The 16,517-nt window shown below is 37.5% G+C and overlaps 1 protein-coding gene across 5 annotated transcripts in view; it reads right to left on the bottom strand.

The window, feature by feature from the left end:
* The window catches only part of ATP10D (ATPase phospholipid transporting 10D (putative)), a 129,734-nt gene that overhangs the window by 58,825 nt on the left and 54,392 nt on the right, over positions 1–16,517 (bottom strand). For all 5 annotated transcript variants that reach the window (XR_014082179.1, XR_014082178.1, XM_081590589.1 and 2 more), the window contains 6 exons: positions 14,940–15,144; positions 10,035–10,120; positions 3,713–3,819; positions 3,292–3,423; positions 2,759–2,886; positions 2,387–2,639 (listed from right to left, as the gene is read on the bottom strand). Coding sequence is in view for 3 of the 5 variants with exons in the window: in XM_081590589.1 (XP_081446715.1) it covers positions 2,387–2,639; positions 2,759–2,886; positions 3,292–3,423; positions 3,713–3,819; positions 10,035–10,120; positions 14,940–15,144 (911 nt within the window). In the remaining 2 variants the exon portion in view is untranslated. The remainder of the gene's footprint in view (positions 1–2,386; positions 2,640–2,758; positions 2,887–3,291; positions 3,424–3,712; positions 3,820–10,034; positions 10,121–14,939; positions 15,145–16,517) is intronic.

Raw genomic sequence — 16,517 nt, forward strand, 5'->3', positions numbered from 1 at the left:
AGACTCTGATAATTCCAAAACCAGGGAACTAAGAAGAGGACCCTGAGCCTCAGATAAGATCACAGCCCCAGCCACCCCCAGCCAACCCCTAGATATCAGCCTGTTGAGAGACTCAGGGAGGACATAGCTACCTGGACCCATATTCCTGACCCACAGAAGCTATAAGACAGTATATGTTATTTGAAGCCATCAAATTTGTGGTAACTTGTTATGTGGCAATAGAAAACTAATACAGTGATAAATAACAAACTAGAGAAGTATTTGCCACATGTAGAAGAAAAGAATTATGTCAGCATCAGTATTCAAATTATTGATTTTCAAATAATTCAAATTATTCAAATTATTGAACAAAGGTTCAATACAAGTGCACAAATGAAAATGGACACTGGCCAGAGACAACCTAGACAGGGACATACAAGCTGAACATCAACCCTGCCTTAATAGATAAAATCCTCCTACAGATTACTAAGAATAAAAAATACTCATTTGTAAAATAGGAAGACATGTAAAATAGGAAGGCTTTGTCAAGGAAATTCAAATGGCTAAGAACATAAAAAATTAGCATCTCATTGCTAATCATAGAAAAATTAAGACAACTGAAACGCTAACTGCATCTACAAAACTCACAGATTAAAAAGAATAGCTTCATCCCATTATGGTTGGGTATGAAAAATAGATATTCTTCTTCTTGGTTGTGAGAATGTAAATTAGCACAATGCTTTAGAGATAAATTTTGTGAGATCTATAAAAATTCTATATGAGCATACTTCTGGATCTAGCAAAACCAATTTTAGATATGTGTACAGAAATGGGTATTGCATGATGAATTTTATTCTGTACATTATAATTTTTCATCTTGTCTATCTTCTTGTCTTAAACCCTAAGCTGCATCAGAAACTCATGTCACATGTTAGGAGCTCACAAAATATTTGCTGAATGAATAAGTGATGTTAATTGCAAGTACTATTATAATGGGCTTTCCAGATGGCACTAGTGGTAAAGAAAGTGAAAGTCACTCAGTTGTGTCCAACTCTTTGTGACCCCATGGACTATACTATACAGTCTGTGGAATTCTCCAGGCCAGAATACTGGAGTGGGTAGCCTTTCCTTTCTCCAGGGGATCTTCCTAACCCAGGGATCGAACCCTTCTTCTGCATTGCAGGTGGATTCATTACCAATTGAGTGCACCTGCCTGCCATTGCAGGAGACCTAAGAGACACAGGTTCAGTCCTTGGGTTGGGATGATCCCCTGAACGAGGGCATGGCAACCCACATGAGTATTCTTGCCTGGAGAATCCCATGGACAGAGGAGCCTGGAGGGCTACAGTCCATGGGATCACAAAGAGTCGGACACAACTGCGTAGATTTACACACACACACACACACAGCTATAATAGCAAACTAAGCTTGATCACATACAATGCTATACTATGAATTTCATGTTAACTCATGAACTGACTTAGAAAAAAGCCCATGAGATACTGAGGAATAAAAAAAGCAAATTGCAAAGCAATATTATTACATAACTTATAAAAGAAATGTGCAAATATTTATTTTCACATACATAAGAATATACATAAAGAAATGGATGGTTATATATTCAAATTATTAACAATTATTCACCTCTAGGTTAATCTGTTTTGGACACTTCTCAGAATTATTTTTATAAGAGTATATTTACTTTTGTAAATAATAAAATTAATGAAGTTCAATTCTTAAAAGAAAGCTTGAAATTTATATATTTACTTCCTTAGCCTCAAAAGTTCTACTCATCTTATTTCTTCTTAAAATAGCCATTCTTAGCCAGGGACCAACGGTTACCTATGGGCTGAGTGGTGGGGTAAGGGAAGACTGTCATCCCTTTTGGAATTATTTTAAAAATATTTTTTTAAGGGATATGGTCCATAGGAAGAAGGGAATGGCAACTCACTCCAGTATTCTTGCCTGGAGAATCCCATGGACAGAGGAGCCTGGCAAGCTATAGTCCATGGGGTCACAAAGAGGTGGACACAACTGAGTGACTAACACACGCATGGTCCATAGAGTTTCATCAGATTCTCAAAAATATCTATAATAGAGTATCACGGACACCATACCTAACCCCATACCTTCTACAATTGCTAGCAATTTCCTTTCCTTTCAGAGAAACCATGGTCAAAAGAAAAAAAAATCACAGAAGCAGACTCTTTGACTTTAATCCACCAACTCTTGACTAACTTTTGACCTACTAACTTTTAAGGAGACAATATGAAACTCCATGAGCATCTGGAGGAATTAAGTACACAATGATTAAATATCGCAATTCTGTGCCAGAATAACCAGACTGTTAAGTGGATGCAAAAAAAACAAACCTCAAGGCTGATTTTCACAGAAACTCAACACTCACCATTTTCTTCATGGCAGTAATCAAAGCCTGCCACACTGCATCTTCGAAAAACCATCTTATTCTCAGTAAGGGTTCCTGTTTTATCAGAAAAGAGGTACTCAATCTGTCCAAGATCCTCAGTGATGTTCAGGGCTCGGCACTGAACAGTAGAACCCATTTTCTCATTGTAGAAATCCACATCGCTCTGAATAAAATATATCTGTCCAAGCTTCACAATTTCAATGGAAACATAGAGAGAAATGGGAATCAAGACCTAAGAAGAACCAAACAATTTAAAAACATTAAAGGGAGAAAAGAAAGGATGAAAAGCCATACAGACCTGGATAAGTAGCAAAGATCTTAAAATTGTATGATGAGCTCAACAGAAATTACCTGTAACAAAATGATCATGGTCCAAAACATATAGAAACCTGCCAACACTGGTGATATGATATGTCCATCCAGCTCAGGGATATTAAAAAAGGGTATGTTTTCATATCTGCTCAACCAGATTCCATGACCTTTCAAAAAATGCACAGACATCAAAAAGATGCTATGTATATATTATGCAAATACAAAACTTTATTTCTAAAGAAAGAGAGATGACAGTATATATTTTGGTCGAATGCCAGCTGTTTGAGAAACAAATTCAAATTCAAAAGACTACATGTTCTCCTGCCTCTGTCTCTCTCTCTTTACATCTCTTCCCAGGTCCCTTTACTACTGTGGCCACATGTAATCAATATTAATGCTTTTCAAATTAGAGAATGAGAGAGATGAAGATGTGAAGAAAATAATTATTGGCAAATAATCACCCCCACTTACTGGAGTCAAACTTAAATTCATAAATATCATTTTGAAAATATAATACTTTAAAATGAATATCTTTAGGGAAAGATGTCAGCAAATAATCAAATTCTACCTACCCAATGCACCAGTTAAACACATTATAACCAAAAGTAGGACACACCAGAGGACATCTGTATTTGCTCTTCTTTCTAATTTGCTGCGCTTATATCTTGGTCCGCTGTTGTTCAGCATTGCTTTGGTTTCATGGCCTATATGGGTAATACAATATTCAGAAAATGTGGAAATTAACACCAAGTAGCAAATATCATATTTTTAAATCTCTCCGGCAGACAATTTAATGAAAAGTAGTTATGTAATACACTTTGTTAAATTTAGTTTCCGTTTGTGATCCATTTAGAAAAACAGAGACCAGTGATTAAGATTATCAAGACAAAATTTCCTTTCTGCTGCTAGAGACTGCATTTGAATAAGTGGAAAATGTTTACTTGCAGAAAAGCACAGAGGAGACGATGGTGAAAAGTCAGAAGTGTAACCAACCTGCATAAACCACAATGCCCATGACAGCCTCTGTGTTTCTAATGGTGCATCCTCTAAGTAATAAATTCTCTTTACTGAGACCCACGCGTTCTTTGTTGGAATGTTCTCTATAAAAAAGACAGCATATAGATTTATTTTTAAATAGCAAAAATGGGAATGTAAAAATAAACACTATGAATTTTGAGTTTTCTTGATTAGAGTATAAAGTTAAGCAGTTCACAGGAAAAGTTTCAAATCTTGATGTACTTGATCTAGTTATTTCCCACTTTGGCTGGGAAAAAAGACACAACAGGTTTCTAACACTGTTTTCTATCATTCATTGTTTGCCAACTACTAGGAAATGGCACCCCTCTCCAGTATTCTTGCCTGGAGAATCCTGTGGATGGAGGAGCCTGGTGGGCTGCTGTCCACGGGGTCGCACAGAATCGGACACAACTGAAGCGACTTAGCATGCATGCATGCATTGGAGAAGGAAATGGCAACCCACTCCAGTGTTCTTGCCTGGAGAATCCCAGGGATGGAGGAGCCTGGTGGGCTGCCGTCTATGGGGTCACACAGAGTCGGACACGACTGAAGCGACTTAGCAGCAGTACTACAAAAACTAAAAGACAATCCAAATAAGAAAACTATTTTCTATAGTAGAAATTGTATTTGGGAGTAACTTAATAGCTGATGAGGGACAAGTTCTTAATGATAAGGGAAAAGTTCTTAATGGAATTAGAAAATTACTATCTCAGCCCTGGTGAAATCAAGGATCATTCTTGGGCAATAATAGTTAGTGGCTACTAAAATCATTAGGTAGAATGCTGGTGGGGAACTTTATAATGAAAGGGTAAGGCTGACAATACCAATCTTAACATAACTACAGGACATCAAGGCCTCCAGAAGTTTAGGGACAGAAACTGCTCATCCCCCTGGGAATCTAATCAAGCTTCTATCAGGATGAATCAAACAGGGGTCTGTGGCATCAGGGGATCTGTGAAGCCTTTGAAACTGTACACAATATTTCCCTGTGTTTATGTATGTACATTCATATACATTTGTCATTTTCTAGACAGTATTTTGTTCATCAGATTCTAAATGTCTGTGAAGAGTTTTCAGGAAACAAGGCCAGAAAAACATGTTACCCATCACCCAAGGATGCAGTTGACCAAATCTATGAAATCTGCTGGGGTAACCTCTGCAGGCAAAATGATCTGGTCTATTTAACAAGTGAGTGGCATGTGGGGGGTGGGGGGAGAGGGGGGAGCTGGGGGAGGGCAGCAGAAGTGGTGGAGGGAATGGGAGGGGAAATTTAGAGACATATCAACTAAAGGCAACATGTACACCTTTGTTTTGATCCTGGTTAGAATATATTAACTATAAAAAAAATTTGAGATAATTGGAGAAATTTAAACAAAGACTAGGTATTAGATACTACCAAGAAATTGTTCTTAATTTACTTAAATGTTATAATGATGTTATGACTATTTTTCTATAAAGTTTTTTTTCTGTTGTATATTCATAGTGAAGTATTTACAGTGAAATGATGTGATGCAGGGGTATACAGGGAAGGAAGTGGGAGGATAACTGAAACAAAGTTGGCAAATTATAAAATAGCTAAAACTGGTTGAGGGCCCATGGTGTTCATTACACTTTTCTTCCTACTTTTGCATATTTGAAATCTTCTGTAATAAACAGGTTTAAAATAATCAACGTAATCACTTGATTAAATTACTATAGTGGTAAAAATGCAGAGCAAATTCATTGGAAAATTTTTAAAAATAAGCAAAAAGTCAGGTATTTCACATATTTTGTGAAAATGCATATTAAATTTCAGCATTAAGGTTAGTTTATTTTCTAAGCAACAGACTTCAGTCTATGAGCTGTTTCCTCTTTGTTATATATAGGGAAATTGTCATTATATCTGCTATCCACATTGTCTTGCTGGAAAAGAAAAACGAAAGCTCTTCAAGAGAAGTTTGAAGAGCTTTCCTACTCTTCATATGAGGAGGAAAATAGACAAATCTGTTTTGTCATTTTACTCCTCTAACTTGCAAAGCATTTTCTTTTAAGAGGTGTGTGTTTACATTCCTTCATATATATGGGTTTATGCACAGAGACCCATGGGGTCATAGTCAGAACCAGCAGTGTCCTTGGGTTTAACCTAATTCTATCAATACTTCTTGGATTTACAGATGAAGAAATTAATCCCAATATTTACATTCCCATGTAGCTTTCTCAGGCACATATCCCAGGCTTGATTAGGCTCCTCAACAACATAGCATTTATTATTCCTAGAACCTTTACAGGAACAGATACAATATACAAAAGCATCAGTTACAAAATTTCTTAGTGTATTAAGATTTTTACCCTGGGATCCTCACTTTTCACCATTACATCACTCTAGTTTACCACCTTTACATCAAAGCCCAATTTTTATCTTGATTGTCCTGGCACCAAACTCTAAACACATCCTGCACTCGATGAGTGTATATTTGGCACGTATGATATGGGACCTTCAGATTCTGTGCAAGACAGGGACTGTCTGATTACAGCCTTCATCCATTCAAGAGCCTATATAATATGTACCATATGTCCAGCACACCCACCTGAAAGCTGAGAACAGAAAAACAAACTTAGATAGTCTTGGCCTCTGTGGTTTAACAGGAGGTGATTCATACAGAAATGTCTAAGTATAATAACAATAGCATAGTTATTATGATAGAAATCTGATATTCAGCATACAACATGGGCACAAACAGGGAAAAGTCAGTGCTACCTGAGAGTAAGAAGATCAGAGAAGCCATCAATAATATAGAGAGTGAGCCTGAACATCTTAGTTTCTGTTAATTTTAGAAAATAGGCCACACAGCAGGAAAAATGTAAGGATCTAGTTCAGCAGATAAAAACTATTTCACAAAAAATTACTGTATCCACCTGGGCTGACTCTACTAATTATGCATGGTCTGACTCAGATTCTGTGCAGAGTACTATATTCCAGACCACACAGAAACAGGCTAAAGTTCTATTCTTTTCTGTCCAGCATTGTGCCAGAACCTAGTCTGAGCTTGTCAGGGGAGTCAGTGTTCCCAGTGAGGGGCTGTACACACTGGACTGTAAGGTATTTTTTGACCTAGACCTCAGGTGTTGGAAGTCCAGGTCAGAAAAAATGACAACCCCTAAATCTTCCAATTACAACAGGAAATTGAATAAATAGTCAGCAGTTGAGAAAATAATCCTAGAAAATGATTCTTCTTAAACTTATGCACATGTTTCTGATGGCAGGAGCATCTGCTAACTTCCCTTCATCATCTCGCCTCTCTATGATCTACTATATAGCTCACCTACCCTTCAAACATACTTAAACCACTTATGACTCCATAAATGCACTGTGGTCTCAGGCCTCTATGTCATTACCTGTGTTGGTGCCTTAACCTAGAATGTCAGTAATTCTTTGTATTTAGCTGTCTGCCTGGTATCTTATTTTGGACGGTTTGAGTCTGGCATTATCTTTATTTGGACTAAATCCATCCCTTTTTCCCATTGCATAGCTTCCTGTCCCTGCCCCAACACCCATCTGTATCAGATGCTACTTAAAGATGCTACCACTATGTTCTAAACTTCCATCTTGACAATTCTTTCTCTACAATTTTAAACAACTTGATTGAAGAATAACAAGAATCATTCAGTAATACATATACTGTACACATTTAAAGTGCAAAAGTTGATGTTTTGACGTTTCCCCTGTGAAACATCACTACAACTAGAAAAATGAACATATCCATCGCTCCCTAAGGTTTCCTTATGTGTTTCTGTAATCTTTTCTTCCTCTCCTCCCTCTCCCAGGCACCCACTATCTGCTTTCCATCTCTATGAATTAGCTTTTTTATTTGAGAAATTATATAAATCAAATCATATAGTATATATTCTTTTTTGTCTGGCTTCTTTCACTCAACATTATTTTGAGATGCATCCATGTTGGTGCATATGCTGCTGCTACTGCTGCTGCTGCTAAGTCGCTTCAGTCGTGTCCGACTCTGTGCGACCCCAGAGACGGCAGCCCACCAGGCTCCGCCATCCCTGGGATTCTCCAGGCAAGAATACTGGAGTGGGTTGCCATTTCCTTCTCCAGTGCATGAACAGGAAAAGTGAAAGTGAAGTCGCTCAGTCATGTCTGACTCTTAGCGACCCCATGGACTACAGCCTACCAGGCTCCTCCTTCCATGGGATTTTCCAGGCAAGAGTACTGGAGTGGGTTGCCATTGCCTTCTCCAGTTGGTGCATGTATCACTAGTGAATTCCTTTTTGCTGCAGAGTAGTATTCATTGTATGGCTCTATCATTATCCATTTACCTGTTGATGGAATATTTGGGGCTATTACAAATAAAGCAGCTCTGAAAATTAGTGTCCAGGTTAGTATATGGATAAATGTTTTCCCTTGAGTAACTACTTAGGAGTAGAATAACCAGATCATACAGTAGGTGTGTATTTAATTTTTTAGGAAATTTCCAAACTATTTTCTAAAGTGATTGTGCTTTCTCCATTTCCACTAGCAATATATGCATATTCTAGTTTCTCTACATTCTTGTGAAAAGTTGGTATAGTCAGTCCTTTTAAAGTCCTGAGGCTTTAACTTGCATCTTTTCACACAGATATCTATTGTCCATGTATTGTCTTTGGTGAAGTGTCCAATATTTTTGATCATTTTAAAATTGTATTGTTGATTTAACAATAAGCAAATAATAGACATTTTATTTAATAATAAAGAAAGACATATATTCCGAACACAAGTCCTACCTGATGCTATTGTAAATTGATTTTTTAAAAAGTTTCGAAATCTGAACGTTCATTGGTATGTACAGAAATACAATTATTATTTTTATATTGATCTTATTTCCTACAATGCTGCTAAACTGAGTTATTAATTCCAGTTGCTTTTTAATAGATTTCATCAGGTTTTCTACAAAGACCATCATATCATCAATGAATAAAAGATAGTTTTACTACTTTATCACTTGCTGCTTTCATTTCATTTTCTTTACATTAGCTAGGATCTCCAAGACAGTCTTGAATAAAAGTGGTAAAGGATAATATTCATGTCTTGTTCTTGATCTTAGGGGAAAGATGTTTAGTCCTTCACAATTAGCCATGCCAGTATTCTTGCCTGGAGAATACCCATGGATGGAGGAGCCTGGCAGGCTAGAGTCCGTGGATTCAAAAAGAGTCAGGCACGACTGAGCAACTGACCACACAGCACATTAAGCATGATGCTAGCTGTGTGGTTTTCATAGATGCCCATCATTAAGAAGAGAAAGTTCCCTTCTGTTTTCAATTTGCAAAAATGGAAGTTAGATTTTGTCAAAGTTTTTCTATGTCCAGGAGACTCTCACCTGGTTTTTCTTCTTCATTTGTTAATTATGGTTTGCTAATATTATAAATTACATTGTTTGATCTTCTAATGTTAAGCCAACACTGCATTTTTGGTATAAGTCCACTGAGTCATTATTACTTTCCTCTTTATATATTGTTGGGTTTGATTTGCTATTAATCTGTGTAAATTTTTTGCAACTATGTTCATGAGGGCTATAAATCTTCCTTTAAATGTCTCTGTATTCTTTTGGTATCAAGTAATGGTATCAGGATGATTCTGGTCTCAAAAGATGACTTAGGAACTTATTTTTTCTCTGCCATCTTCTCACAAGATCACCACTATGAAGTAGGTCTAATTGACTTCTCTTAAACATCAGGAAGGATAAAAAGAGTCAGTAACTTGGATCAAAAAATAAAGCACTTAAGTGGCAGAAGCCAGCCAGAATCAGGTAAGACCCTAAATTCTAGCTTCCATTGGAAAGGGATGTAAATGCCATAGGAAGTCTCCAGATGGACGCTGTTGTGGATTCCCATACTTTTTCTTAAAAGTGTTTCAAAGTCATTGGCTAACTTTTACCAGCGGAGTTGCCCACCTATTTTAATTCTAATAGGATAGACGGACACCATCCTATCATGTCACTTAAACTGCCATGTCTGTCCAAACACTTCCTTCCAAATAACTAACATGTCTTGGGCTTAACCTGGAGCTCATGTAAATCATTCATATATCACTGAAAGAGATTCTAGGGTTATTTTAAGAACAAGATTTTGTTGTTGTCTTAAAAAATATACATAAGTAAATATTTATCAAATAATTAAAATAAGCCAAATTTATAGGTGGCTTAACTTTCAGCCTTTAGTGATTTAACTTGGCTATAAGTACACAAGTTTGTTTGTTTTCTTTTAGTTAAATATCACTGCAACATACACTTCCATTCACACCCACAAAGGAAAGTCTTGTATCACTCACAGGAAGCCTCGGAATCTGTTGAGGTCATTGTTTGGACTTTCACATTCTATCCTACTGGAGAATTTCTCAGGATCAACTTCAGAGTCCTAAAAATATATATATTTGAAAAATTACCACACAAAAATTAAAGGTTAAATCTTGAGATTTAAGTGTTTATCCTTTCAATTATTAAGATAAAATTAAGGTATTCATGTCACAAAACGTATGTCACAAATTGCCCAAATAAAGGAAAGCACACACATAATTATGAATGAATAAATAAGATGAGAATGGTCCTAGAGCATTAATAAATATCTTCAGGTGATAAGAATGCCTGAACCGTACACTGAAATGCATGCAGGACTCCCTGCGGGAGGCAGCTTCTCCTATAATACACACTCTTTTATCGGGAAGACACTGAAAACCTGAAAATACTTTTCTTATTGTTCTTTAACCATATAGGTAGTTTATGAGATTAAGTGTGTATACATACACATACACACACACATACATACATATATGTAACATAGGCTTCCCAGGTGGCACTAGTGGTAAAGAACCCATCTGCTAATGCAGGAAACAAGAGGTATGGGTTCAATCCCTGTGTCCAGGAAGATCCCCTGGAGGAGGGCATGGCAACCCACTCCAGTATTCTTGCCTGGAGAATCCCACAGACAGAAGAATCCGGCAGGCTACAGTCCACAGGGTAACAAAGAGTCAGTCACTTAACACAACTTAAGTGACTTAGCATGCATACATACATGTATATAAGTATTCTGAGCATGCATGCATTTAATCTTAGCAAATTTTATTTAAAAAATTAAATCTAGATGTATCTCACAAAATTCTCTAATAGGTCAAAAAATAATTTTAAAATGCTTTATGAAACCAACGAGTGAATAAACAGTGTCTTATAGACAATAGGCATGGCTTCTATAATGCATGGATTCACTAAGAACAAGCCACATCAACCTTATGTCCTTTCCTTTTAATACAGTTTTTGGATAATAAGATAAATGCTACTGATATATCTCAAAGTATTGATATGTGTATCAGCAAACATTTGAAAAATATGAGTCATATGATCGTGTGATTTGGCTTGCTAATAATTAATATTTACTGAGTTCTTCTGATGAGTTAGAATCTATATTAGGCCCTTCAAAAACTTATCTATTTTCTTCTTCACTAGATACTATAATTAGGCCTAATTAACAGATGAGGAAAGAGACACACAAAGAGGACCAGTAATTTTCTAAAGGTTTCAAACCAAGAAGGTTTTTAGAGTCAGGATTATAATTGAGGCCATCAGAGTCTGGAGCTTACCCTTCAGTTCAGTCGCTCAGTCGCGTCCGACTCTTTGTGACCCCATGAATCGCAGCACGCCAGGCTTCTCTGTCCATCACTAACTCTCTAGGTCCACCCAAACCCATGTCCATCGAGTCAATGATGCCATCCAGCCATCTCATCCTCTGTAGTCCCCTTCTCCTCCTGCCCCCAATCTTTCCCAGCATCAAGGTCTTTTCAAATGAGTCAGCTCTTCGCATCAGGTGGCCAAAGTATTCGAGTTTCAGCTTCAACATCAGTCCTTCCAATGAACACCCAGGACTGATCTCCTTTAGGATGGACTGGTTGGATCTCCTTGCTGTCCAAGGGACTCTCAAGAGTCTTCTCCAACACCACAGTTCAAAAGCATCATTCTTCTGTGCTCAGCTTTCTTCACAGTCCAAGTCTCACATCCATACATGACCACTGGAAAAACCATAGCCTTGACTAGACGGATCTTTGTTGGCAAAGTAATGTCTGTGCTTTTTAATATGCTGTCTAGGTTGGTCATAACTTTCCTTCCAAGAAGTAAGCGTCTTTTAATTTCATGGCTGCAGTCGCCATCTGCAGTGATTTTGGAGCCCAGAAAAATAAAGTCAGCCACTGTTTCCACTGTTTCCCCATCTATCTGCCATGAAGTGATGGGACCGGATGCCATGATCTTACTTTTCTGAATGTTGAGCTTTAAGCCAACTTTTTCACTCTCCACTTTCATCAAGAGGCTCTTTAGTTCTTCACTTACTGCCATAAGGGTGGTGTCATCTGCATATCTGAGGTTATTGATATTTCTCCCGGCAATCTTGATTCCAGCTTGTGCTTTCCTCTTTTGATTCCTGTCTCCTGTACAATGTCACGAACCTCCATCCATAGTTCATCAGGTATTCTGTCTATCAGATCTAGTCTTTTAAATCTATTTCTCACTTCTACTGTATAGTCATAAGGGATTTGATTTAGGTTATACCTGAATGGTCTAGTGGTTTTCCCCACTTTCTTCAATTTCATTCTGAATTTGGCAATAAGGAGTTCATGATCGGAGAAGGCAATGGCACCCCACTCCAGTACTCTTGCCTGGAAAACCCCATGGACGGAGGAGCCTGGTAGGCTGCAGTCCATGGGGTTGCTAAGAGTCAGACATGACTGAGCGACTTCACTTTCACTTTTCCCTTTCATGCACTGGAGAAGGAAATGGCAACCCACTCCAGTATTCTTGCCTGGAGAATTCCAGGGATGGCGGAGCCTGGTGGGCTGCCGTCTATGGGGTCGCACAGAGTCGGACACGACTGAAGCGACTTAGCAGCAGCAGCAGCAGTTCATGATCTGATCCACAGTCAGCTCCCGGTCTTGTTTTTGCTGACTGTACAGAGCTTCTCCATCTTTGGCTGCAAGGAATATAATCAATCTGATTTCAATGTTGACCATCTGGTGATGTCCATGTGCAGAGTTTTCTCTTGTGTTGTTGGAAGAGGGTGTTTGCTATGACCAGTGCGTTCTCTTGGCAAAACTCTATTAGCCTTTGCCCTGCTTCATTCTATACTCCAAGGCCAAACTTGCCTGTTACTCCAGGTGTTTCTTGACTTCCTACTTTTGCATTCCAGTCCCTTATAATGAAAAGGACATCTTTTTTGGGTGTTAATTCTAGAAGGTCTTGTAGGTCTTCGTAGAACCATTCAACTTCAGCTTCTTCAGCATTACTGGTTGGGGCATAGACTTGAATTACCGTGATACTGAATGGTTTGCCTTGAAAACGAACAGAGATCATTCTGTCATTTTTGAGATCGCATCCAAGTACTACATTTCGGACTCTTGTTGACTATGATGGATACGCCATTTCTTCTAAGGGATTCCTGCCCACAGTAGTAGATATAATGGTCATCTGAGTTAAATTCACCCATTCCAGTCCATCTTAGTTCACTGATTTCCTAGAATGTCAATGTTCACTCTTATCATCTCCTGTTTGACCACTTCCAATTTGCCCTGATTCATGGACCTAACATTCCTGGTTCCTATGCAATATTGCTCTTTACAGCATCGAATCTTGCTTCTATCACCAGTCCCATTCACAAATGGGTGTTGTTTTTGCTTTGGCTCCATCCCTTCATTCTTTCTGGAGTTATTTCTCCACTGATCTCCAGTAGCACAGTGGGCATCTACTGACCTGGGGAGATCATCTTTCAGTGTCCTATCTTTTGCCTTTTCATTACTGTTCATGATGGCACCCCACTCCAGTACTCTTGCCTGGAAAATCCCATGGACGGAGGGGCCTAGTGGGCTGCAGTCCAGGGGGTCGCTAAGAGTCTGACATGACTGAGCGACTTCACTTTCACTTTTCACTTTCATGCATTGGAGAAGGAAATGGCAACCCACTCCAGTGTTCTTGCCTGGAGAATCCCAGGGACGGAAGAGCCTGGTGGGCTGCCGTCTATGGGGTCGCACAGAGTCGGACACGACTGAAGTGACGCAGCAGAATGAGGTTCTCAAGGCAAGAATACTGAAGTGGTTTACCATTCCCTTCTCCAGTGGACCACATTCTGTCAAGCTTACCCTTAACTGAATGTACAGTATGCTGATTAATCAACTGGTATCACCCTCAAAGTAGGTATTTAGTGGTATGTAATTTCCAAGTGGTAGAGGATAGTTACCAATGTGTTAAGTGTGAAAATGCTTACAAATGTGACAATGACAGGAAGTTGAGAGGCATAACAATCATAAAGGATCTAAATTTATCTACAGGTAGAAAGATGGACTTAATGTAACAATATCAAATTTACCAAAGATAAGGATACTATGAGGTTACAATGTTTTTGGTTTGTAAGAAAGTTGACTTAATAGTAGTTCAAGTAAAAAAAAAAAAAGTTACATTTTAAAATATCTCATTTTAAGTGCTTCCAGAGAAAGGAAAGGAAAACTGATAGTCACTTTGCATGATATTTTTATGTACATTACTTCATTTATATACATTTATATACATTACTTCATACAACAAGGCTATGACGGAGGTGTCATCATTTCCACTTTAAGATAAATAAACTTCGGCATAAAGTGTTTAAGTGACCTCCCCCAAACCACACAGTAATTGAATGAGAGAACTGTTTGAGTTTTACTCAAACTTGTGTTAATATAAATTCAAAGTTCTTATTTCCCTCACCACAGCACATCAAGAGTCAGAGCACTGTGGCTGAGAAGTTATGAACATCTTAAAAGGCCTTGATACATAAGTAATTACCAGATTTTAGGAACAATGACCAAATGATATCTCCAGCTTTAATAAAACAACATTCAAATAGAAGCTTAAGAAAAACAGAAGTTGATCATCATTTCTATTACAAAAGAATTTTCCAAAACTGTTCGGTTTTGTACATTCAATTCCCAGAAATATGTGATTGTCAGAAAGTAATGTCTGAACTCTGAAGTCATTATATCCTGTTATCTATGAAATATGGCACACTTCCATTGATTCTGGAATTACATTAAGCCCTCGAGACTTCTATTTTGTAAAGGTAAAAATAAATTTGAAACATCTCTTTATCTGTACATGTGAAAATGAGCTCAGTCATCTTCTGAAAAGAAAATGTTAATATCACCAACAGAGAACACATTTTTTACCTGGTCTGCATATCTCCGAACCACCTGCTTCTGTTTTAAATTGCTCTCTCCATCAAGACCAGAAGTCTCAATGTGACAGATTCCATCTGGATCAGTGGAAAAGAGTAAAACCATATCTGCAGGAATGACCTCATTACAGGAAAGGTGAATAAAGTCCCCAACAGTAACATCTTTCCAGCATCTGTCCACATATTTTTTCTCTTTCCTAAAATTGAAAATAAAAAAGTTTAAAAAGAATCTCAAGCCCAAAACTCACATAATAGGTTTTTTTTTATTTTAGTTTATAATTTAAAGTATTAGGGTAATTTAAATCTGTTAAATGCTAAAAGGGGAAGCCAGAGAATTTGTAAAACTTAAAATTCCACAACTTGCTTCATCTGCAAATTTAGTTACAAAGCATCCAAAAGATATTTTTTCAATTCTTTTTTTCCTGTGAGATTTTGAACCATTATGTTAATTGAGTAATTCTGGAATAAAATTAAAATTAACACTGGATGGGTTTATTAATAAATGAAGCAATTCCTGCATGCTCTCCATATCAGGTATCAAGGATCCAAAAGTGCACAAGACACATTATCTGCTCTTAGAGAGCTTCTCATATGGTAGATAGGATGAGTAAAATGAACTCAAAAGAAGTAAAATAAATACCCAGACATTTAAAAAATCATTATACCAGCATATTAACACCTGCACTGTATGTATTCAGTCACTAAGTTGTGTCCAACTCTTTGCGACCCCATGGACTTTAGCCTGCCAGACTCCTCTGTCCATAGGATTTCCTAGGCAAGCACACTGGAGTGGGTTTCCATTTCCTTTTCCAGGGCATCTTTCTGACCCAGGGATTGAACCCCGGTTTTCTTGCATCTCCTGCGTTGGCAGGCAGATTCTTTATCACTTGAGCCACCTGGGAAACCCCATTAACACCCCTAATTATCATTTAATAGAAATACTGGTTAAAACAGTTCTGAGTTGGCTATAGCTGATCCCTAGAAAGGAAAACGAGAATTTTTAACCCTTTTTGAAAGTGCAGTTTTTTCATTCTATATATTCAATTATTTTTAAAAGAAAGTCACATTAATTGAGGTTGATTTGCCTTAAATGCCCTGCTCAAAGTTCTCATGGCTTTTCATAAAAAATGGAATGAATTGGATTCCACAAAGCATTTTCCTGGGAGTAGAATAGGAAATTTGTATCATAGAAAACCATATAACTAGTTAAGCAGCATTTCGCATCCGATGATTCCAACAAGGTCTTAGACCTGTCTCATTTCCTTATTATCTCCCATGTATCTGTAAAGAACTAGTATTTGTCATAAAAAGGCACTTATTTTTAAAGTAAATATTTATTTTCTATTATAGAGCTAAATATTCAAATTTGTTGTCAAGAAGCTTAGGAGATAGCTATATTCTAAAAGCTATATGACCTATATATTAAGAATGAATGCATCATATTAAATAGAAATGCCACATCAAGCCAACACTCATATACTTCTGCTACACAGAATTATATTGTTATTTCAAGAAATCATTCATCCAAAGGGCTACCTAAGAAGAATATTTTCAGGATATATTCTCCCAA

Source organism: Giraffa tippelskirchi, chromosome 1 (genome assembly GCF_054371585.1).
Source record: "Giraffa tippelskirchi isolate mGirTip1 chromosome 1, T2T-mGirTip1v1.2.pri, whole genome shotgun sequence".
NCBI lineage: Eukaryota > Metazoa > Chordata > Mammalia > Artiodactyla > Giraffidae > Giraffa > Giraffa tippelskirchi.